Source organism: Megalobrama amblycephala, linkage group LG20, assembly GCF_018812025.1.
Source record: "Megalobrama amblycephala isolate DHTTF-2021 linkage group LG20, ASM1881202v1, whole genome shotgun sequence".
Classification (NCBI taxonomy): domain Eukaryota; kingdom Metazoa; phylum Chordata; class Actinopteri; order Cypriniformes; family Xenocyprididae; genus Megalobrama; species Megalobrama amblycephala.
In genome coordinates, this window is record NC_063063.1 from 30,885,944 (window position 1) to 30,912,633 (window position 26,690).

The window sequence follows — 26,690 nt, forward strand, 5'->3', positions numbered from 1 at the left end:
AACTTTGAACGTCGTAACTTTGCAGATGTTGTTTATGCTCAAACAGCAACATTACACACTAACTAAAGTTAAAAAAGTGAAATCATAATCAAAGTGTTTTAATATAATTTACTCAATGTGGAAATCAAGTACAGCTAATTGTAAAATAAACAATTCTGAGTTAAATATCTTTTTTTTGCTTACTAAAACACAATCAAGAACGTCACAAGGGAGTTTTGGTGCATTTCATTATAGTTTGTCATTTATTTCTGTATTCTAGGCCATCATAAAGAGAGGCTGTACAAACACGGTCCTTACAGAACTTTTTACAAGCGAACCACATACTGTATGAAAGACCAGGAACAAAGTGAAAGAATAAAGAAACTTCAAAGAAATAAAAAAAAGAGTAAACAAAACAAAGTAGTGTTTCCTTCACTTTCAGTCTATAACAATATCAGTTTGTCCTCATTTACAATTATAACAAGCTTAAACAAGCAGCAATCCTCCACCAAGAGTCATCAGACGACACTCAATCAACAACAGAAATGATGCATATATTCACCTCAGAACAAACAAGACACAAGATGCAAATGAGAGCAGAAGAATTTCATGCTGTTTATGTACATTCAGGTGCTGCTTAATTAAAAATATAGTATTATATGATAATCATATTGGTCAGAGGCGACTGATTTCATCATAGCAGGACACGACAGACACGATCTCAGGTCGCAAGTGTGTGTATGTGCAGAATTAGAGACAATAAATCGACATTTAACCAGACGAGTGGTTACGCCAAGACAGATTACCTCAGTCCACATGAAAAGTAAACAAAATGACAAATAAATATGTATGCAAACACAAACCCAACAGTTTATCAGTGGATCTTTCCACTCTCATTCTGGTGCTTGTGGTATAAGTATGGCTGAAGACAGCGCTCTCTGCTGGTAGAAGAATGCATTGCAACAGTTACATTATATTCATATGACACCTGAGCAGAGAATGGCTTTCCGACTTTATATTCACCTATAATCGCACAAAACTATTCCACATCATGCTCTCTGGATATACAGCGCTGTATTGATAAAGTGTACCATATTATAGGTACAACAGCAGATTTTATCATCGAAATCAACACTAGTGGTTGATGATGAATTGAGTGAATCTCACAAAACTCGTCAAGGTCATGATTTCACCCCCAAATCAATGAAAACTAAATGTTTTGGACGATGAAGCCTATTTTTAGGATCATTAAGATTTCTGCATTGTGACACTATATTCATGACAATATAATGTCATCATAATGTTGAAATGTAGGAAAAATGTTTTATTTATTTATATGTTTTAATTTATTTAATATATATTTGTTTGTGTGTGTGTATATATTATATATATATATATATATATATATATATATATATATATATCTCATAAATTGTGAAATACATCATGACAGAATCTAATGTGTATCGCCACTAAAAATAATTGGAATTGCAAAGTTAATGCATTACAATAATGGGATTTGGAGATAAAATGTGCCTATTTGTCATGGGAATAATGTCATAATGCCAATATCAAATAAATAATCCTCTAATAGTCCAAAAAAAATCTTTTTTTCCCCCCTTGACTTTGGGGTGAAATGTGACTCTGACATGTTTTCTTGCAATATTCACCCAAACGACTTTACAAAGTTCATAAACAGACTTTTTTTTTCACTTGTATTTCTTTCGCCCTTTAGACTCACTGTAACACTGTACGTTTCGACTTTTTTTACACCACTGAAACACCACACAATATCCGCAAAAGGAACCATGAAAGAAAAACAATGCTCGAGATTGAAATGTGATGCCAGAGTCTCGTCACCATGGTCAAACACATGGTACATTCAACGGTTTCAAGCACCCGTTCGAAGTATATTCGTCATCATCGTGTCACAGGAAGCCGCGTGCCGTGTAAATTAAACATCCACATATGCGTTGATCACACAAACAGGCCTATGCTGAATATTGCATGTGGCAGTTTGGATTTTGACAACCACATTCATTATAAGTTTTAAAACATTCCTTATATAGGTGATATATTTTTGCGCATATACACACTCTCTCTCATCGATTACATAAGAAAGCAATAAGGGGAAGTGCGTCTTAAACACTGACTAACTGCATTTAACAGGAAAAAGATGACATTCAGTGCGCTGCGTGGGTAACAGGTCCGTTTGACTCATGATCTACACACCGCACGCCTCCTACCGGTTTCTGTTGAACCAAACAAACACCAAAGATTGTCACTAGTCAGCCATGCCGTACACAGCAGACAACATTCAGCCAAGAGAATAATGCAGAAAGACAAGGACAAGAAGCTAAAATAGAGCATATTCAAGAAATGAACTATACAGACAAAAGTTACGCGTCTGTTCGTTCGCTTGACTGCAGAAATCATTTTCTCAAACGTTTGTTTTTTTCGTCTTTCACTAAAAATATCTAAACATCCTTAATATTTACTTTTGCATATTGATACTTGTTTTCAAAGATAATATCTTGAATTAAGTTTATTTTGCCTGTTTAAAGCATAAATCGAACTAAATTTAGCAATGGTTTGTGCTTAAAAAGTAGAGGATGGTGTGAGAAAACAAACTTAATTCAAGACTCAATATACAACATTTGTTTCTCAACTTTTGCCTATTAAGACTTGTTTTCAAAGAATATATATTGAATTTTTCCTGTTTAATGCATAAATGTAACAAAATATATTGAGGTTTGTGCTTAAAAAACGATGAAAAACCCAAAAAATAATCTGCCGATGGGTTGAGAACACAAACTTAATTCAAGACTCAAAATCCAAAATTTGTTTCTTAACTAAATGGATCTCATTTTAATTTTCAGCAAACAAAATCTAAACATCCTTAAAATGTACTTTTGTGAAGAATATATTTTGAATTAAGTTCATTTTTCTTATTTTGAAATAAATTTTTCCTGTTTAAAGCATAAATCTAACAAAATTTATAAAGGTTTGTGCTTAAAAACTACAAAAAAAACCAACAAAAAAAAAAAACCTGTCGATGGGTTGAGAAAACGAACTTAATTCAAGACTCAATACACACAATTTGTTTCTCAACTTTTGCCTATTAAGACTTGTTTTCAAAGAATATATATTGAATTAAGTTTATTTTTCTTATTTTGAAATCGATTTTTCCTGTTTAATGCATAAATGTAACAAAATATATTGAGGTTTGTGCTTAAAAAAACGACGAAAAACCCAAAAAATAATCTGCCGATGGGGTGAGAAGACAAACTTAATTCAAAATTTGTTTCTTAACTAAATGGATCTCATTTTAATTTTCAGCAAACAAAATCTAAACATCCTTAAAATGTACTTTTGTCAAGAATATATTTTGAATTTATTTTGAAATCAATTTTTCCTGTTTAAAGCATAAATCTAACAAAATTTATAAAGGTTTGTGCTTAAAAACTACAAAAAAATGGGTCGATGGGTTGAGAAAACAAACTTAATTCAAGACTCAATATCCAAAATTCATTTCTCAACTAAACAGATCTCGTTTTAAGGATGTTTATATATTTTTATTAAAAAAAAAGACAAAAATACTGATTAAGCAAATGAGTTCTGCAGTGTAATAATACTTAGTGTTCAGTGCAAAAGTTGTTTTAGGGCAAAACGGGGTTTTGCTGCGCAAATGGATGGATTTTAAGGTGTAATTCGTGACTATGATGTCCCTGTGCATTATTGTACAATTACAGATCGCTAATGCTGGAGAACAACATGTAGAAATGACTAGTTGCATACGGGCTATTAGTTCAGATACCTGTTTTCTGTTCGTCTACTGGTCCCAAACACCACATGAAAACAGACGCCCGTATGGCAAATAACAAGCATTGTGTTTTACCGTGACGTCGCCTCGTTGAGCGTTCTCAGGCGGCGTACGCGTCGCGTGAATTTTTAATATGCCTCGTACGTTATTTCTAGGGATGAAAAACTAAAAACGTATTTTTATATGGTTTTGAAGATGTTTAGGCACACCAGGCCTTAGTAGTGCGATGAAATGGCTTTAGGCGAAAAGTCGCAGAAGAAACCGAGAACTAGAAGGCAAAGGAACATTTTATGCATCCTCCGAGAAACACGTTCTCCCATCCAGATTCCATAGCACCTTGTATTGTGACATCACCCACCCATCAGCCAATCACAGAGTCAGATTCAGTCAGAATCAACAGCACTTCCTGATGCCACACAGAGCAGGAGGGCGCACCCAGGAAAGAGAGAGACCTCACTTCCTCTCCAGTACAGCGAGCTTCCTGTGGGATGTGGCGGCGGCTTCACTTGCGGACGGCCTGCCGGTAGCTGTGTCTCTGGCCCTGGCCGCGGGAGCAGCCGTTGTTGCCGTTGCCGGGAGGCTCTTGTGCGCCGCAGGCGGCGGTGCTCTGGCTCGGACCGTCTCTGGTGCTGCAGGTCAAACTGCTGTCCTGCAGCGAGGGGCTGGACTGAGCTCTCTGCAGCGCCCCTTCCTCCAGGAGCATGGCTTCAAACACAGACAGGTCGTCGTCGCCGCAGCGCTGCTTCGCCCGCAGGAGCATGCTGTACGTCTCGTAGCGCGTTTTCTGAAAGAGAGAGACATCTGATCAAGATTCAGCTGTGCATTGCATTGTGGGTAGCCAGCATACTGCACATTTTGGCAGTAATAGGTCATCTGGGAGTTCATATTTATTGTCGCTGTGGGTCGAAAACCTCAAAAAAATGCTACTTTTCAAGAAACTGAAAAACACTGTTTTTTAAATAATTAAACACTGCATTGTCAAAGTTGATATTGTGGATTTATATATGGTCAGCCATGTTGTTAAAGATGAAGTGCAATACAAAGGCTATTTAAGACAGTACTGGCTATGACTCAGTGACAAATGCAAGACTAAAACACTCTTCTTCACTCCTCAAATACATAAAATATATATATATATATATATGTGCTTCTTGAGTAAAGAAAACGCTGTACTTATTCAAAGAACCAGTTCTTTATTAACCATTGCATTGCAAACAATCAAAGATGTTCCTAACTGTGTGCATCACAGTATTTCCATATAAACATCACTCACTGATTTAAAAACTAAATACATGTTGATTGAGCTGTAAACATACTGTTCAAATGTTTGGGGTCAGTAAGATTTTTTTTTTGTTGTTGTTTGTTTTTAAGAAATAATAAACTTTTATTCTGCTCAAAAGTGACAGTAAAGACATTTATAATGTTACAAAAGATTTCAATTTCAAATAAATGCTTTTAAACTTTATATTCATCAAAAATGTATCACAGTTTCCAAAGAAATATGAAATAGCAATAATCAGAAATGTTTCTTGAGCAGCAAAAAAAGGATCATGTGACAGTGAAGACTGGAGTAATGGTGCTGAAAATTCAACTTTGATCACAGAAATAAATTAGAATTTAAAATATAGTACAATAGAAAATAGTTCTTTTAAATTTTAATAATATTTCACAATATTACTGTTTTATTGTATTTTAGATCAAATAAATGCAGCCTTGGTTAGAGACTTTTTTCCAAAACCAATAGAAAAAATCTTACAGACACTAAACTTTTGAACACTGTGGTACATACTGTACAGTATGCAGTAAACCAGCAGTACTTTTTTACCTCAAACTCTAGATATTCCTCTCTCAGCCGGTACTCTTCAAGTTCACGACCTTTCACCTTTCGGTCAGGTGGATAAGAGCGCAGTTGTACAAGCTCAGTGGAGATGGAGCGAAATCGGGATTCATGAGCCTGTACCTGCTCCTCCTACACACACAGAAACACACACTTTATAATACCGCAGCTTATATAAACTCATATACAAGCACACATACATGCACAGTCTCCGTTACATCACATACTGAGCTGCCTTGCTGTCCACTCCTTACATAGACAGCTGCATCACACAAAAAGGTAAAATAATTATTACTTGTTTTATCAAATAATTATATAATATTTATAAAATTATTATTCATATTTATTTTTATTAATATGTTGTTATTATTATTTAATATTTATACGCATTTATTAAAATTAGTTTGTTCATGTTAGTTCACAGTGCATTAAAGGTTTCATCAAAAATATCTTAATTTGTGTTCTGAAGATAAACGAAGGTCTTATGGGTGTGGAACGACATGAGGGTGAGTAATTAATGACAGAAATAATTTGAAAAAATTATAAATTGATTTAAAAAATGTATTAGCAAATGTAGAAATTAGACCTTATGGCAAAGACATATATATTTGATAATGATAAGATGCATATGTTAACAACATTTATGCTATTCTGATCATTTGACCTGCGATAGCTTGGAGGCGGAGCCTGGCAGCAGTGGTCGACTAAATTTCTTCTGTGAGCCAATGGCAGCAGGGAGGGGCGGGGCTGAAAACATAGCCGCCACCGTGTTGATGCGTGTGATCCAAGACTGCATTTGTTCAGCATTCCTACACAAACGAATCAAATCCATGTCATAATATTAATAAAACGTCTAAGATAAGTAGAAGTCTTTAACAGAGTGTGGGTTCATTCATTTTCTTGAGCAGCAACATTTGAAGACAGACACAGAATGAGCTCTGGGTTTGTTAAATGACGGTACAGAAGCAGTGATGAACATTTTTACAAAAAAAACATGTTTAATTTTCCCAGAGAAGAACTACAGCACCTATAATACTGAAGACGGCTCCACCAATCTGAGAAGATGTGGAATCACAGTAAAAAAGGCAGTGTTTATGCATGTATAAGTGCAAACATGTACCCACAAAAAAGATTTTCCAGCACAAGCAATGAGAGCTGAAACTGGGGCAAACTTCAACTAGAGCAGAGCAAGTTCTCCTGGGGAACGGAAATGTGTGTGAACACACACACACACACACACACACAAGAAAGAAACACCGCCGACGGGACTGCATGAGTGTTTCGTCATAAATTGGGCAGAAAAGATGCCAAATGCTGAGCCTCATGCTGTACAGATGATATATTTCAGTGATTTATTTCCAGTTAAAGATTAAATGTTTCTGCTTTTTGTATATAAGCATATGCACATAGATGGTTAAATGATTTTCACAATTGTGTGACACAGATTTGTACACCTGAATGCTCATTTATCTCCTGAGATCTTTTTGCAATGCTGTGTCACACAATGCATTTCCAAGTTAAACAGAATATTAAACTAGAACATAATAAAATGTGGGACGGGACTTGACGTTATCTGTGGGGAATTGATAGGATGGTAAATTTAAGAGGAGAGCAGATGAAGAATAAGCATCAGACGAAAAAGGGAAAATTGTTTTAGAAGTGGTTGTTATTATATTCTGATGAATATGGCAGATTTTCCTGAACAAGTATAAGGTGTTTTCTCACTCACGGGGCCTGAAAGAGGTAGACTCTCCAGTCAGCGGTCCGGAGGTAAAACACGTTTGGCCGTTTGCTGTAGTCTGTGGCTCGGATGGCCAAGGAATGGTGAATAGACACAGCATTCTTCAAATCCTCATCGGATAGCTGTTTATCCGGCCGATACTCGCCCTGGAAAAACAATTAATTCATTCAATACATGCATCAGAGATGACCTCATAGTGCACTCTCGTAATCATTACTGATTTATTGATCATATTGTCATTCTACTCATTACGTATATTACCATCAAACTGTGTATCTGGGGAAATGCAACAACTGTTGGGTATACTTCAAATAAAGGCAAAACATAATATTTGTTTGAAAGGCACTAAAATATCTTTAGAAATTTTAAAATCCTCATATTTTAAGAAAGATTGAGCAAATATTGGCAAAAGTGCTGTTATTTCATATCATACCGGTCAGATGTCATTTAACTGTATAATGAACAAAATTCATATCAGTCAACATACAGTATGCGGAGGGATTTAACAGACTTAGTTAAATAAATAAATAATATTTAAAATATGCTATGAAATGTTGCAATAAATAAATATTAAACAATTAAATGTGAGCATAAATACATTAAATGCATTTATTTATTTTTACACATTTTTATTAAGACTTTTTTAGAAGAAAGGAAGGATGGATGAAGGATGGAAGGAAAGTAAGATGTAGGTAATGTAGGTAGGAAGGAAGGAAGGAAAGAAGGAAGGAAGGAAGGAAGGAAGGATGGATGGATGGATGGATGGATGGATGGATGGATGGATGGATGGATGGATGGATGGATGGATGGAAGCAAAGAAGGACAGAAGGAAGGAAAGGGAGATAAAGAAAGAAGGAAAGGATGAAAAAAGGAAGGAAGGATGGAAGGATGAAGAGAAGGACAGAAGGAAGGAAGGAAGGAAGCAAGGAAGGACAGAAGGAAGGAAAGGGAGATAAAGAAATAAGGAAAGGATGAAGAAAGGAAGGAAGGAAGGAAGGAAGGAAGGAAGGAAGGAAGGAAGGAAGGAAGGAAGGAAGGAAGGAAGGAAGGAAGGAAGGAAGGAAGGAAGGAAGGATGGATGGATGGAAGCAAGGAAGAACAGAAGGAAGGAATGGGAGATAAAGAAAGAAGGAAAGGATGAAGGAAGGAAGGAAGGAAGGAAGGAAGGAAGGAAGGAAGGAAGGAAGGAAGGAAGGATGGATGGATGGATGGATGGATGGAAGCAAGGAAGGACAGAAGGAAGGAAAGGGAGATAAAGAAAGAAGGAAAGGATGAAGAAAGGAAGGAAGGATGGAAGGATGAAGAGAAGGACAGAAGGAAGGAAGGAAGGAAGGATGGATGGATGGATGGATGGATGGATGGATGGATGGATGGATGGATGGAAGCAAGGAAGGACAGAAGGAAAGGGAGATGAAGAAAGAAGGAAAGGTTGTAGAAAGGAAGGAAGAATGGAAGGAAAGTAAGATGTAGGAAGGAAGGAAGGACAGACAGAAGGATGCAAGGAAGGAAGGAATGAAGGATGAGGAGAAGGACAGAAGTAAGGAAGGAAGGAAGGAAGGAAGGAGGGAGGGAAGGAAGGATGGATGGATGGATGGATGGATAGATGGAAGCAAGGAAGGACAGAAGGAAGGAAAGGGAGACAAAGAAAGAAGGAAAGGTTGAAGAAAGGAAGGAAGGATGGAAGGAAAGGAAGATGAAGGAAGGACGTCCAGAAGATTGCAAGGAAGGAAGAACAGATGGAAGGAAGGAAGGAAAGAAGGATGAAGAGAAGAAAGGAAGGAAGGATGGATGGACGGATGGATGCAAGGAAGGATGAAGAGAAGGAAGGATGGATGGATGGATGGACAGAGGGATGCTAGGAAGGAAGGAAGGATGAAGAGAAGGAAGGAAGGAAGGAAGAAGAGAAGGAAGGATGGATGGATGGATGGATGAAGGATGGATGGAAGGATGGATGGATGGACAGAGGGATGCTAGGAAGGAAGGAAGGATGAAGAGAAGGAAGGAAGGAAGGAAGGAAGGATGGATGGATGGATGGATGGATGGATGAAGGATGGAGGGAAGGATGGATGGATGGACAGAGGGATGCTAGGAAGGAAGGAAGGATGAAGAGAAGGAAGGAAGGAAGGAAGGAAGGAAGGAAGGAAGGAAGGAAGGAAGGATGGATGGATGGATGGACGGACAGAGGGATGCAAGGAAGGAAGGAAGTGTAGATGTAGGAAGGAAGGATGAACAGAAGGATGGAAAGAAAGAAAGAAAGAAAGAAAGAAAGAAAGAAAGAAAGAAAGAAAGAAAGAAAGAAAGAAAGAAAGAAAGAAAAACTCACCTTCTGCAGGTAAAGGATGAGTCCCTTAAGAACAGCATAAAATGTTTTCCATCCTCTTTTCCCACGAGGTGCTGAAATCCACATGAAAGATAAAACACAAATATAAACACTTTATTATGCTGGAAATATATATATCAGTCTACCATTGAATCTCTTATAAAATCTATGAATATCTAAAGATTTACTGCACAATAAGATAATGTAACATAAGTAAGGCATAAATTCAGATCTCGACCATTAAAGAGTTTAATAACTCTAATTGCATCTCCTTCTAAACAAATAAATCCATATATTTATAGCAGATGTTTTGCATATTTGCATTTTGTGACATTGTATATGCTACAGTAAAAACTAAATAGATTCCAGAATCAGTTAAAGGTTCTAGAAGTCTAATATAGTGGATATAAAATATGATATAACATAACAAGAAAAAAATATAAAGTTAAAATATACTATTTGAAAAGATCAGCAAAAGTAATGGAAACTTGGATAAAAGTACTTCTGCTAAAGCCCTAACTAGGAGTTTCTACATTCGATCAATTACAATAAAGGGTTGTGAAATAATCTGGAAAGTTGTGTCCTCTTTAACACTCACTTCTCTTTCCATCACAGTCAGCGTGGACCTTCCTCACCAAGAAACCTGTTTTATAGAGAAGTGCACCAGACGGAGAAACTAAACCGCTGCCCGTCCGCTTCATTCCTCTGGAGTTTGACTCCCCTCGATGCTCTCCCAGCTCCGAAAACGACTTACGTAACTCTTCTTCATCGCTGAGGAAGGAAACAGACAAACAAAAAAGATAAAGTACTAAACAAGAGGAAGTGCATAAAAGAGGAATACGAAAAGTGATCTCACTGCATTCCTGATAAACATTGTGTTATTTTTACCATGCCCTGGAATTATTACAAAACTACATTGAAGCATCTCATATTTTCCTTTTTAGTTTCTATTAATATTCCTTCTAGTGTTCTTTCTATTGCAGCAACTGTGGAAAGAAATCCACCTCCGCCATGTGTTTGGTGTTTAAAGACTACGGGAGTTCGGATCAAGCCCTCTGTCAGACTCGGTGTGATATTTTGGGCTTGTCCTGCTGTGCATCCTGCCTAGAGTGAATAAAAGTCTTTTCCCCTGACAGTTTTCCCTCTCCACTTCACTCCTGCCGATCGTAAATCCCCCAGAGTGAGGCAGACAGTATCGATCGAGCGCGTGTTGAAGTAAAGTGCTCTTCCCAGCGGGTTTCTCGCTCACATCTGCCACCAGAGGTCTGATGCTCTCGGCAGCTTCGCTTCACTGCAGAAATCAAATCAAAGGCTTGATCGTACAGGCCAGACTATTATTGCATGCCACTGCGAGCCTATCGTAGGGTTAAATGGAAGAGTGTTTTAAAGCCCACATACCATGAAAAATCGATTTTATTTTTGGAAACTGAAGTGTTCAATATACTTTTAAGACATGTTTTAAAGTGCCCCTATGATGCTATTTTAAAGGTATCTAATTTTGTTTCAGAGTCTCCTACAATACGTTTACATGCATCCAAGGTCAAAAACACTTTCATTTTCTCATAATATAAATTTCAGCATCATCTCATAACCCTAACCCTAACCCTAACCCTAACTGTTGAATAAATGTCAAGAATACTGTTGAATATCAAATGTAAAGTCAAATGTCAAGTGTCCCCAACTAAGCAAGCCAAAGGCTACAGCGGCAAGGAACCCAAACTGTTGTGATTGGTCTACTCTGTTCTGATTGGTCAGATGATCCAGTCTGTAGTGATTGGTTGACTGCTTACAACAGGGATGTATAATCTCAGTCCTGGAGGGCCACTGTCCTGCAACGTTTAGCTCCAACCCCAATTAAACACACCTGAACCAGCTAATCAAGGTCTTACTAGGCATACTAGAAACTTCCAGGCAGGTGTGTTGAGGCAAGTTGGAGCTAAACTCTGCAGGACAGGGTTTTGACACCCCTGGCTTACACATATGTCAGAAACCATACCCTCATTACCATATCTGAATTTCAGCTCCGGATCTTCCTCAGCACTTGATACACAGTGATACGAACATTGACGATGGTTAGTTTTGCAAGTGCATGTAAAGTAGATTCGAAGCACTGAAAACAGCATCTTCTCGAAATTTCGACAACATGAACCAAACTCTTCAGCAACAACTACAGTGTTTGAGGGCGGGGCAAAGTAGACGATGTTTGCAGGCAGCCAATGAAAGGCTGTCATTATGCACATTTTTTACATTGATATAGGCAAGTAACAGGAGGTGAGACTGGAATTGCTGACGACTCATTTCAGTCTTTCTTTTAGGAGACAATAACTTTATTTGTCGTAGACTTTGATCGCATACATTTTGCATACATAAATGGTTCAGCTCCCCAGTACTTGAGCGAGCTCCTAACACATTATAGTCCTTCACGTCTATTGCGATCTCAAAATTCTAGCCAATTGATAACACCTAGAATATCCAAAATTAACCAGAGGCAATAGATCATGTTCCTTTTTAGCACCCAAACTCCGGAATAGTCTTTCTATCACTGTTCGGGAAGCAGACACACCCTGTTAGTTTGAATCTAGACTAAAAGCACATGTCTTTAACCTGGGCATACACATAACACATACTTCTATAATTCAAATTAGTTAAATGATTATTAGGATGCATAAATTAGGTCAGCCGGAACAAGGAACACCTCCCATAACGCCCGATGTACTCATAATATGAATGGCATCTATGCTAATATTAGTCTCTCCGTTTATCCCGAGGTTACCGTAGTCAGCCAGATCCAGTCCATATCCAGATCAGAGGTGGACCTGCACTTAGACACGACCTCATCACAGCCCTCAATGTCAGCAGAGACCGTTTCTACTAGACAATCCGTTGTGAAGGCCTCGTCAACACGAAGGCCATTGGCACAGATCCTCAGCAAAGACCACGAGAACCAGACAGGTCCTCCGTACAGACCCCTATGGCTAGCTTCGGCTCCATACCGGCATGACGAATCTGATCTTCAATCAAAAGGAACTGGATGAATATTAGAATGCTACTGATACACAATCTGACTTCTGACCTGTAATGCTGCCTGAATCATAATCACTGTTTGTTTGTTTGTTGGCCGGAGGAGAACTGGCCCTCCGACTGAGCCTGGTTTCTCCCAAGGTTTTTTTCTCCATTCTGTCACCTGATGGAGTTTGGTTGGACCATCGTTACTGACCATCCTCATTTTGGCTGCGTGAGATTCTCCAGCTTTGTTGTTGTTGAGCAACTGAAGCCTGAGCTGTTAAAGCTCCGCCCTCTTCTGGAAAGGGGGCTGGGAGCAGCAGCTCATTTGCATTTAAAGGGACACACACAAAAATGGCATGTTTTTGCTCACACCCAAATAGGGGCAAATTTGACAAGCTATAATAAATGATCTGTGGGGGATTTTGAGCTGAAACTTCACGGACCCAACCTAGCTTTTTTCCTCCCTGTAAAAATCCTTTTTCATTTGGAAATATTCCACATTAGGCAAGCAAATCAGGCTGCCACTTCATGTTAATTTGAGCATATGACCACCTGGATTTACATATCAACGCCTATTAAGTGATGCACGATGAATGCTAGAATAGCCAAATCAAAACCGAGGTCATTTACATATAGATGTCTTAAAGGAACAGATGCAAAATCAGGTGGAAATGACCATGAAAGAAGAAACCTTGACCAACATTTCAAGTGAACTTCAGAGCATGTTATTATCTTTAACTGAAACTAACACAAAAACTAAAGCTATTAAAACATATTTATGTTCTTTGAAATAAATGTCAAGCACAAGCCCTTTAAAAGTGTGTGTGTGTGTGTGTGTGTGTGAATGTTCCTGTCTTTCCCGGCTGTTTTATGAGGTCTCTCGCCACATTCGGTACACTCAGAGGTGTAATATTTCTTGTGAACACACACTTCGATTGTCTGAGGTCAGTTAAAAGACCCCTTTAATGGTGTCTTTCTCGGAGAAAGGACACACATCACACTGCCGTCCCGTCCGCGTGATGTTTCTCAGGGGAGAGACGCTCGACCGAGTCCCTGCAAGAAGCAAGAATCATGAGATACGGTGCCCCAAACATCCCAAAAACCTTCAACTCACCTCCACAAACCAGCAGCTAACCAGCCAGCATCAGTACAAAAACACAGAGACACAAAAACAGTTTCTTTCCCAAAGTGCCCAAAGTGGTGTCGCTACTAAATACAAAAGAGCTCTAAGCACTGTTTAATAAGTCTTTAACTGTACCTAATAACTATGCAATAAAACCTCCTCAGAACACCTTAGAAACTGCATAGCAATGGTTTTCTCTTGCACATGCAATCACTACTCTCATTACTTCAGATCATTCTAATAGGGAAACTCTCAGATGTCAAAATGGTCTTTTCTGATGTTCTGAAACGATCACAAGACAACACTGCTTTCATAAAACAGCATTCAAATGACACAATAAGAAACCCGACTATGTGCGCTGCTCTAAAATGGGTGAAAAACATCGGTCAGTCAGTCTCGCACTGAGCATGTGCATAAAACTTCAAGCCTGTTGCCTGGTAACTGTCGGCACAAAAGAGAAACAGAGAGAGAGAGAGAGAGAGAGCGATGGTCGGAGGACTGGCGGGGGAAAAAAACGCAACCTAAAGAATAAATTTAGCCAGAGCCATTACAGCAGGACTAATGGTGCTCGCGAGACGCTCACGGCCTGACTCCAGACGTGATTTCATGAAACACAGAGAGACTAATGACACTAATCACACAGCAGACTCCAGCTCACACCCACAGTACAGGACGAGAAGAAGAGATCCGCACCTGAGATGAAACACAATGAGATGCATGAGAGAAAGAAAGTAGGAGAGAGATGAGCTCAGCCATTTGGTTTGTCCATATTTGACCCAAACATGGGTTGAAACAACCCAGGCAGGGCTGAGTGATACAGCTAAAGAAACAAAACATTTTTTAGCCTTTTGATGATATTCAATGTACGACTCAACTTTTATTTATTTATTGTTTCCATTATTTAAACCAAAAATCCATTTGCAGTAAATAAGATTTAAAAATGTTTTATTTAAAAAATAAAATACTGCACAAATAAGACTTGCACACTATTGTTCAAAAGTTTGAAGACAGAAAGATTTTGTTTTTTTAGAAAACAATACTTTTATTTAGCAAAGGACACTTTAAATTGACAAAAAAATGACTATAAAAGGCATTTATAATGTTACAAAAGATTTATATTTCAAGTAAATGCTATTCTTTTGAAAAAATCCTAAGAAAAAAACAATTTCCACAAAAATATGAAGCAGCACAACTATCTTCAACAATGATAATAATCAGAAAATTCAGCTTTGATCGTAGGAATAAATTACAGTTTACAATATATTCACATAGAAAACAGTTACTTTAAATTCTAAAAATATTTCACTATTTTTACTGTATTTTAGATAAAATAAATTCAGTGAGAGAATAAAATTCTTTCAAAAACAATTTAAAAAATCTTACCGACCCCAAACTTTTGAATGTTAGTGTAAACAAAAAGGTTCACATCAAGCCAAAGAATGGATATAACAGGCTAATACAACATTATAATTACAACATTTTAAAATTGTAACATTTGTGATTATAACCCTAAGGTGTTTCTTACAGTCTCAAACAGGTAAAGCCACGTGGAGACTATAAATAATTGAATTTGAATGAATCGAATGTTAAACTTTCAATGCTGAATTTTATAAATGCGTTTAAATCAGTAAAACTGTTTTAAAAATCTGCTGAAGTGTTCTAAACGTCACTAAAAATGTCTGAAGAAATCTAATTAATACTAGGGGTGTAACAATATATCGTGTCATAATATATCGCAATACAAAAATGCAACAATATGTATCGTGGAGTCGTGGACAGTGACAATATGTATTGTTCATTAATGAGTGATTGAACTGTTCATTCAAGAGATTCGTTCAAAAACGTTGATTCATCCAGTAACAAAACAAGTGAAGTCTTTATGAGTGAGTCGTTGAATCATTCATTCAAGAGATTCGTTCAAAAACGCGGTTTCATTTAGTAATGAAACAAGTATTTATGAGTGAGTCATTGAATCATTCATTCAACAGCTTTTATTTTAAATAATTCATTCAGATTAATTAAACATTTTCAAACAGACTGCTTTCAAACAGACAATACATATTGTTCACCCTATTCAGTTCCACTCCCAATGCAATACTAAATGTAGCATTTCAATCAATAGTGCATTTTTTTCTTAACCTTTTACCATATGTCTTTGAGTATCGCAATAATATTGTATCATGAGTTCAGTATCGCGATATGTATCGAATCGTGACATGAGGGTGTCGTTACACCCCAACGAAATACTGTAGCATTCTGTGGGATAATTAATGGAAAAAACTGCATTCAAATCTTATATTGGCAAAAATAAATATATTGTGAATTTTCTATATATCGTCCAGCACTAGAAGACAGAAATAGTGTGTGGTGGGGAGAGAGAGAGAGAGAGTTGAACCAGAGGAAATGAACAGACACTAGGGTGAAACATATAATCAGGAAAGGGCAGAATGATTAGATTCAGAGAGCGGCATGCTGGGAAAACAGGAGCGCCTGTTGAGGAGAGAACGATTCTCACGTATAGACTGATCATCTGTATGTTCGCTCACACACACACACACACAGTAACATCAGTGGCTCTCTGTAAACTCTCATTCTCTCACAATGCAAATGTCCATCTCTCAGTTTCAACGTTGCTTCCTTTGTATTCTTACAACATTTCAAGTGAATGTTTTAAGATACGTGTGAAACGTGTCTACTGTTTTGTGTTCCCCGTTTTTTCCTCCTCAGTCTCAGTAAACAGCTTAATTCCCCTTTCTCTATCAATGCAGCCCTTTCCATCCCTCTAGAATCTGTCTTTATCTGTCCCATCTCTCTTCTTTTTCTCCCTCTCAGACGGGGAAAAATTACTTGAATATTGATCATTTTGTGTCATTGTGATGAATGCAGAGTATAAGAGTCTCGTGTCGGGTAATAACAGTTCATTAACACTCCTGGCTGAGGAACAGTGAGTTTATTCTGCTGGTGTTTCCACAAAAATATGAAGCAGAAAACCGTTTTCAACAATGATAATAATCATCATATCAGAATGATCATGTGACACTGAAGACTGGAGTAATGATGCTGAAAATTCAGCTTTGATCACAGGAATAAATTACCTTTTAAGTAGAAGTAAACCTTGAATGATCCCCAAAAGAAAAAGCAGAGAACTTGAACAACACTAAAGGGGTTTATTTGTGATAATGACCGTCTGACTGAATATTGTCCTACTTATTATATGGTTACTTACCAAATAAATAAATTAACATTAAATATATTAAACCTTCCGTTAATAAAAATAGTCCATTACCACATAGAAAACAAACAAGATGAACATTACAACATCATTACAATATTAACGTATAGCCTTTATTATATGCTATCAAAACTACTTTTTACTCCAGTCATTAGTAGTTGTGAGTCAATTCTAAATTGCACTTATGTGAAAAGTTTAGCACTCATTATACATTTTTTACTGCTCAAACACACCAGTGACCAATCAGAATTAATCTATTATGGCAGCTAGATCTCCGTGATTAATTATTAAAAGATCTTGATTCAAACACCCATGCAACTCATTCCTACATCATTCGCCTGTGTCTATTAAACCTTTGACAAAATCACAGCAAACATTCAGATCTGTGCTTGCGCTGCTGCTGATCCAGAGAGAACCGCTGTCATGTATAGCTATGAAGCAGCTTCACAAACTTTTAAACCACACAGCATCATTATACCTGTGTTACAATTATTCATATTATCAAAGAAGTCCTGGGATAAAAGTTTACAGTTCGGATATGAACACTGATGTCTACGGAAGTGATCAAAATAGAGGAAATCACCTTTTGAAAGTAATTTGATGCTTTAAATAACGATTGTATCAATTATATCGTTACACCAGTAGGTGGCGACAAGTGACTGTTAAAAAATGTATTTGTCATTGAATTATTCATTCAAGAGATTTGTTCAAAAATTCTGGTTCATCCAGTGATGAAACAAGTGAAATATTTATGAGTGAGTCATTGAATCATTCATTCAAGAGATTTGTTAAAAAAACACTGATTCATCCAGTAACAACACAAGTGAAGTATTTATGATTGAGTCACTGAATCATTCATTCAAAAGATTTGTTCAAAAACCCTGATTCATCCAGTAATGACACAAGTGAAGTATTTATGATTGAGTCACTGAATCATTCATTTAATAGATTCATTCAAAAATGCTGTTTCACCCAGTAATGAAACAAGTGAAGTATTTATGATTGAGTCACTGAATCATTCATTCAAGAGATTTGTTCAAAAACACCGATTCATCTAGTGATAGGCTTGTTTGAGATGCATTGGTGCTGCACAGACCGATCGTCGTATGACATCAAAGTACCGCGAGAGCATATGACTCCTATACTATTAAATTGCTCTTGTGGTACTTTGATGTCATGCACCGATTGGTCTGCGAAGCGCATCTCGAACAAGCCAAATGAAACAAGTATATTTGAGTGAGTCATTGAATCATTCATTCAAGAGATTCTTTCAAAAAGACTGATTCATCCAGTAACGAAACAAGTGAAGTCTTTATGAGTGAGTCATTGAATAATTCATTCAGGAGATTCGTTAAAAAATGCTGGTTCATCCAGTAATGAAACAAGTGAAGTCTTTATGAGCAAGCGATTGAATGATTCATTCAAGAGATTTGTTCAAAAACGCTGGTTCATCCAGTAACGAAACAAGTGAAGTATTTATGATTGAGTCACTGAATCATTCATTCAAGAGATTTGTTCAAAAACACTGATTCATCTAGTGATAGGCTTGTTTGAGATGCATTGGTGCTGCACAGACCGATCGTCGTATGACATCAAAGTACCGCGAGAGCATATGACTCCTATACTATTAAATTGCTCTTGCAGTACTTTGATGTCATGCACCGATTGGTCTGCGAAGCGCATCTCGAACAAGCCAAATGAAACAAGTATATTTGAGTGAGTCATTGAATCATTCATTCAAGAGATTCTTTCAAAAAGACTGATTCATCCAGTAACGAAACAAGTGAAGTCTTTATGAGTGAGTCATTGAATAATTCATTCAGGAGATTCGTTAAAAAATGCTGGTTCATCCAGTAATGAAACAAGTGAAGTCTTTATGAGCAAGCGATTGAATGATTCATTCAAGAGATTTGTTCAAAAACGCTGGTTCATCCAGTAACGAAACAAGTGAAGTATTTATGATTGAGTCACTGAATCATTCATTCAAGAGATTTGTTCAAAAACACTGATTCATCCAGTGATAGGCTTGTTTGAGATGCATTGGTGCTGCGCAGACCGATCATCGTTTGACATCAAAGTACAGTGAGAGCATATGACTCCTATGCTATTAAATTGCTCTTGCAGTACTTTGATGTCATGCACCAATTGGTCTGCGAAGCACATCTCGTACAAGCCAAATGAAACAAGTATTTTTGAGTGAGTCATTGAATCATTCATTCAAGAGATTTGTTCAAAAAGACTGATTCATCCAGTAACGAAACAAGTGAAGTCTTTATGAGTGAGCGATTGAATGATTCATTCAGGAGATTCGTTAAAAAACGCTGTTTCATCCAGTAATGAAACAAGTGAAGTCTTTATGAGTGAGCGATTGAATGATTCATTCAAGAGATTTGTTCAAAAACGCTGGTTCATCCAGTAACGAAACAAGTGAAGTCTTTATGAGTGAGTCATTGAATAATTCATTCAGGAGATTCGTTAAAAAACGCTGTTTCATCCAGTAATGAAACAAGTGAAGTCTTTATGAGTGAGCGATTGAATGATTCATTCAAGAGATTTGTTCAAAAACGCTGGTTCATCCAGTAACAAAACAAGTGAAGTCTATACGAGTTGAGTCATTGAATCAAAGTACCGAGAGAGCGTTTGGAGAGCATACAACTCCTTGTACTATTGAATTGTTCTTGCGGTACTTTGATGTAATGCGCCGATTGGTCTGAGAAGCGCCAATGCATCTCGAACAAGCCAAATGAAACAAGTATTTTTGAGTGAGTCATTGAATCATTCATTCAAGAGATTTGTTCAAAAACGCTGATTCATCCAGTAACAAAACAAGTGAAATCTTTATGAGTGAGTCGTTGAATCATTCATTCAAGAGATTCATTCAAAAACGCTGTTTCATTTAGTAATGAAACAAGTATTTATGAGCGAGTCATTGAATCATTTATTCAACAGCTTTTTTCTTCTAAATAATTCATTGAAATTAATTAAACATTTTGACACTGCAGCAATTAATATTTTGTCAGAACCTCTAGTAAATTAGATGTTATTTTGTTTAGTTGTCTGTTCAGAATCGTGGGAGAATCATGAGCTCTGAAACAAAAAATTGTGATTCTCAATTCATCTCAATTCATCTAATGACAGCTATAAAGCTTTTGCTATAGACAACAAAGACATCAAATGCAAAATAATCCAGATTTGTTTATCATTCTCAGCCCAATGCATCCAAAACTATCAAGTCATTGTCACAATTTCAACAAAAACTAATCTATGCCAGCCAGCTAGACACTGCTACAGTGAATTATTAAAAATAATGTTCAATGCACCACAGAAACTGAATGTTTTAGTTCACAAGGCATAAAAACACATGTACAAGATCCCAGAATCAAAGTTTTAGCCTCTGGATGCGGGTGGACCGGCGTTTCTCTGCTGCGCTCTTGTTCATGAGCTCAGGGAGGGACAGATGAGGCTATTTTGGGAGCTGCAGTAGGAGTCTGTGGGTTCACCTTTGCTCAGGATGCAAACGGGACCCTTTCAAGAGCGTTGTGGTGTGTGTGTGGGCGCGTGGATGAGTGCTGTACATGAGAACAAGGTTAGGGCTCTGTGTGTGTGTGTGTGTGTGAGAGAGAGAGAGAGAGAGGGGGTGAATTCATATCGACAGAACAGAACGGAGACGAGCGGTAACTATGCAGCGGTATCCATGGAGCCGTAACCATAGCAACGGCGCTCAGAAAGCCAGGGTCTTTAATTGGTGAGTGTGAATATAGAGCCAGCTCTGACACACTATTGTTTCTAGCAAACAACTCGCATATAAACGGCATTTTGTTTCAGTATTTAGAACTATTTTCCCTCTGTGACATCACTCTTGTCTCTTTCAGCCTTGTGAACATTTACAATGGCAATCATATCATAATTATTACGGTTATAAAGCATCACCATTAAACAAAGAAATTACTTTCCAAGCGATCAAACATGCAATTTCAGCCTGCTAGATGATATACTGAATATCTAGACATTACAAAATCATAGAGAACCACATACATTCAAAACATATTAAAGATTTATGTATTTGAAATGCATATAAAATTTCCATTCATTTGGATTACACAGTTTTAACATTAACTAATAAACTTAATGTGACGCATATTTGTCAGTCATACATAAATGAAACAGGTATGATTTCTGTAATAGTACTAATAAATTAATGTGTTTTAAATATGCAATAATCAAATCCAGTTTGTTTCAATCTCATTCATTTTAACTAACTGAGTATTGCTTGAATATCCACAGTTAACCATATTTCTTTCATGTTCATATTTATGCTGATTCTAAGCAGTTTGAATAAATGCATTTTGAAAATATGAATATTTAAATAAAATCAAATGGATGCAAATACACTATGATTTGTTAGTGCAGAGATGCTGTTTCAATAAATATGCATCACATTAAGTTTATTAGTTTTTACATTCTAAAATTTTAAATGCAATTCAAACGCATAAATCTTAAATTGAGGCTTAAAAATTAGAAACACGCTGAAAACAGCTGAGAACACCTTGGCATCTGCTTGGTATTGCAACTTTGCATGAGCAAATACTGTGACTGTATATAGCTACAGATTTTACAATAGTGACAGTAACTGTGCTATATTGGAGGAAACTATGGTTACCATGGTAACGTGTTCAGTAAGGGCGGTCAGAATTAGTTGACTCGTGTTTGTATGTGGGTAGTTTGGTAGTAGCACATCGCATCTACTGTTAAACCTCCCAGACATTATCAGTGAAAGCAGGAAGAAAACACACTTACATTGTCCACTGCAGCTTTTCATTTTTAATAGAGTTGTACAGGGCCTGCGGAAAGAGAGAGGGAGAGAGAGAGAGTCAGTAACACACACACCTAAGCTGTGAATGACTGTGAGTGTGGTTTCAGAGGCTGGCGTATGAGTTGCATCATATATATCTGCTGTAACAGGCATCATAATCAGGCCATGACAGATGACAAAACCCCAAAATAAACACATTTGACTCAATCACAGTATGCAAAGTCATTCTGGCCACTAATATTGTGTTGGATTAAGTAAGATTAAGTACCTAATAATCAGTAAAGCATCAATTTGGCTCTATAACCAAGAACCTAAACCTTTTCCATTTTATTTCGCCAAAAATAAGACATATATATATATATATATATATATATATATATATATATATATATATATATATATATATATATATATATATATATATAAAATAATATTATATATATATATATATATATATATATATATATATATATAAAATATTTTTTATTTATATATATATATATATATATATATATATATATATATATATATATATATATATAGTCTTATTTTTGGCGAAATAAAATGGAAAAGGTTTAGGTTCTTTTATTACTTAATTTCTTAAAATTTTATTAATTTCTTAAAATATCTTTTTTAAAAATAAAAATATTTTATATATATATATATATATATATATATATATATATATATATATATATATATATATATATATATATATATATATATATATATATATATATATATATTTTTTATTTTAAAAAATTAATTTTAAGAAATTAAGTAATAAAATAAAAAAAAATAATAAAATATATTAAAAAATAATATAAATAAAAAGACCAAAGTAAAAGAAAATAGAATAAAATAAAAAAAAACAATAAAATAAAACAAAAAATAAAATAAAGCAAAAAAGAATAAAATAAAAAAAGAATAAAACAAAAACAACAAAACAAAAGAATAAAACAAATCAAAATAAAGTAGAAGCTTCTCTTTTAATAAAAGAGATTAATTAAACAGAATCACAGAAGGCTGTAAGCGGTTGTGGGCACAGTTTCCTACTGAACATTAGCACTTAATTGACACATCATTAGTGTAAATGACGAGTCTATGTGGACGTCAGTCGTAAAACACCTGCGTCACAGAGGAATCCTGTGCTGGCACATTAATTATCTAAACTGAGTCAAAGACTGTCCCTATATTTGATAAAACCTCCATTTGAGAACATCCTCAATGATTACAATGATTTACTAATTACATAAATGTTCTAAAAAAAAACTTCTAAAACACAAAGTTATGGTTATAATAATGTGATTTATACAACAGCAATATAAGTCTATAATATGTCCTCATTTAGATGGTAAGATGAACATGCATGTGTGAGGGTCTCTAATGAGCATCGTTTTCACTGCCATTTCATCTAGAAAAAGAAACCTCAGCATCAACAGCTAATAATCTCTCAATGTGCAAATTTACCCTCTCAGTCCATCATCTTCTCCCAACGAATGTTCATGTCAAACATGCATTCTTAAAGGATTGGTTCACTTCGGAATTAAAATTTCCTGATAATTTACTCACCCCCATGTCATCCAAGATGTTTATGTCTTTCTTTCTTCAGTCGAAAAGAAATTAAGAAATCAATTTCCAGGATTTTTCTCCATATAGTGGACTTCACTGGGGTTCAACGGGTTGAAGGTCCAAAGGTCAGTTTCAGTGCAGCTTCAAAGAGCTCTACATGATCCCAGACGAGGAATAAGAGTCTTATCTAGTTTCTAAAAAAAAAAAAAATGTATATACTGTTTTACCACAAATGCTCGTCTTGCACTAGCTCTGCGATGCGCCACGCATGACGTAATCATGTTGGAAAGGACACGCGTGACTTAGGAAAGCGAACGTGCAAAGACTAAGTCAAATGGCCTTTACAAAAAAAATAAAAAAGGTAAAACAACGATGTCGGATGATTTTGAAGTTGGAGGAGAAAATGAGATGGGTTTTCCGTCCTAATGCGTTACCTTTCCAACATGATTACGTCATGCATGGCGCATCTCAGAGCAGTGCAAGATGAGCATTTGTGGTTAAAAAGTAAAAAAAAAATGGTTTTTTTTTTTTTTTTTAGACCAATGGTTTCTCTAGATAAGACTCTCATTCCTCGTCTGGGATCATGTAGAGCTCTTTGAAGCTGCACTGAAACTGACATTTGGACCTTCAACACGTTGAACCCCAGTGAAGTCCACTATATGGAGAAAAATCCCGGAATGTTTTCCTTAATTTGTTTTCGACTGAAGAAAGAAAGACATAAGCATCTTGGATGACATGGGAGTTAGTAAATTATCAGAAAATTTTAATTCTGAAGTGAACTAATCAATGCCAATAAAGAACCTTCCCTTAATATATTAAGAGTGTAGAGTACTAAACTGAGAACTGAACGTGTGCTGACTTTATTCCTTCAGAAAACACACACACACAGTATTAAAAGGTGAATATTATAAGTATACTTTAAATTTGGAATCAAATTTCAATTTTTTCTCCCCTTTAGTTCATGTGAATTAGCTTTCAGTCAATCTATTCTCCTCAAAGTACACTCAAACTATGTGTTTGCATGGAACAACTAAGTCATTTCCGGCCTTTGGGGCAGCAAACAAACATGACAGATGAAGAGATGAGTGATGTGAGACAGGGTTACCCTCCTCCTCTTCACGGCCTGCGGATGGTTCTGTCCATCCTGAGCTTTTCCCAGGAGGTCCGGAAACACCAGAGGTTTGAGCGATCGGGATCGGGGCGTTCGTGGGTAACGGAACGGGTCCATCATACGGAAATCTCGCCCGTATCGGACCGAGCAGAGGGAACGTGAGCGCAAGCGTCCGGCTGAGTGCAGACTGTTCACTCCGATCATGCTTGAGAACGCAGTGCACTATGGGAAATAATTACCTCCAGGTGGTGTTCAGATCTCGAAAATGTTTTTCATAAAATGTTCAATATGAGAAACACAGGAGAAAACCTAACACGGCTTCTTCCATACAGGGATGAGGTATCTCCAGAAGACAAAAAAGTCAAAATCCAGCTCAAAAATGAAGGAACATGCCCTACTCCAATGGCTTAGATCGATTGATGAGAAACGTAAGCGTTACGGTGTCAAGTTTGTAAGTCCAGCACAAATTCGCAGTCTTTGTGCTCAAAAAAACGTGATGTTTGGCTTGAGAATGATGGAATAATATCTAATCTCAAACATGAAAGTAATATGAAGCGTTCAGCGACGCAACAGGGAGTCTGTGACCATCTGTAGGACATTCACATGCTAATCTACGTTACGTTCGTGAGATGCTGCGTGAGGAAACAAAAATAAACCACTGAATCAAGAGCGTGTTTGAGATTTACAGTGATCCCGAAATGTATGATATTTCCCTCGCGGACTCTGAACACATGTAGCGGCTGCTTACTAACACCATCGGGCCAACTTCTACAAGCTAAACATCGCCCATGAACCAGCGAGTGGCGCACACACACACACACACACACACACACACACACACACACACACACACAGAGCGATGCCACAGATGGCAAGTAAAGCTTTCAGAAGTGTGAAAGAACAGCCAGGATCCGACAGATGGAATGAAGCGGACGGAAATCGGGAGAAAACATGAAACGCCCTAACAAAAGACACACACGCGCAAACAGAGGCGGTCAGCTCGTCTGATGGCACACGGGAATCCCCACACCTGTACCAGGTGCAAATGATGTCCCAAATTCAGCAAAAAGCAAGGCAAAACAATCCCAGACGAAGATTGAAGGATGTCTGAGCCTGTTGCTTCCGAGGTTCAGATGAGATGCTTCTCAGGTGGATCCGTTTTGCAACCTATAAAGGGACCAAATGGCTTCAAAAGATGTGCATCACTCCTCTTTGCATTCGTTTATCTATCAGTCCATCTGGGATCCATCTGTCCTGACGGATATGATGGATTTTCTGGTCCGTGTGTGTGTGGATACGGTCTCCTTCCGGCCGTCACAGAGTCACAGGTACGTGTCCACGTACGGTCTGCCTCACGCCGTCCTGTGTTTGCTGTCTGCGTTCTGTTTTATCTCTCAGGCTCCGCAGATGGAAAGTCTCTAAATCTCAGAGAGACTCGAAGGAGGCTGCAAGCTCTATCTCTCTCTCGCTCTCTTGCTCATTCTCTCTCTCTCCCCCCTCAGGTTTCAGGCAGCCAATCACAGTGATCCAGCTCCCTCAAACACACACACACGCACACACACTCTCTCTCACACACACACGGCTTGCTTTACTTTGAATGCTGATTAACATTCAGCACTTGTCCTCAGAGGTGGGATAGAGAGGGAGAGAACATGGAATTATGGAATTATGGGAGAGAAATGAACACAAAAGAACATCATAAAACTACAAGTGTGACTGGAGAATAGTCTATAAAAATGTCTATAAAAAAGCACTGAGACGAGACAAGAAGGGATGAAGCTTATTAAAACACATCCAGATCACATTTCACAAAACGCAATAAGAAAAAAAAAAAAATGTAATAATTTTTCATTTTTCTTATCATTTTTCAAATAGAGTGTGACCTTCTTGACAGGTATTAATCTATGTAATCTATGTATACATATATATATATACACACTAAAAAGAAAGTCATTTCGGAAGCATTTATGAAATTTTGATGAACAGCTGGAAAAAAAAGCATGTATTTCTTTTTAAATTTCTTCATTGATTAATTAAGAAAGTATAAATGAAGATAAATTTAGATTTACTTTAATGATTGTATAACTACAGCTACACGTAGAACTAAACATGCATTTTAAATATGGTTCATTT

General features: G+C 36.9%; 1 protein-coding gene across 1 annotated transcript in view; it reads right to left on the bottom strand.

Moving 5' to 3' along the window:
• Window positions 1–219: 219 nt before the first annotated feature.
• Window positions 220–26,690, bottom strand: part of LOC125255436 — a 65,272-nt gene continuing 38,801 nt past the window's right edge. The window contains exons 11-17 of the mRNA XM_048170661.1: window positions 21,859–21,902; window positions 10,299–10,471; window positions 9,704–9,774; window positions 7,369–7,526; window positions 6,304–6,448; window positions 5,628–5,771; window positions 220–4,586 (exon numbers count right to left, since the gene is read on the bottom strand). Of these exons, the coding sequence (XP_048026618.1) occupies window positions 4,305–4,586; window positions 5,628–5,771; window positions 6,304–6,448; window positions 7,369–7,526; window positions 9,704–9,774; window positions 10,299–10,471; window positions 21,859–21,902 (1,017 nt within the window). The 3' untranslated portion in view covers window positions 220–4,304. The remainder of the gene's footprint in view (window positions 4,587–5,627; window positions 5,772–6,303; window positions 6,449–7,368; window positions 7,527–9,703; window positions 9,775–10,298; window positions 10,472–21,858; window positions 21,903–26,690) is intronic.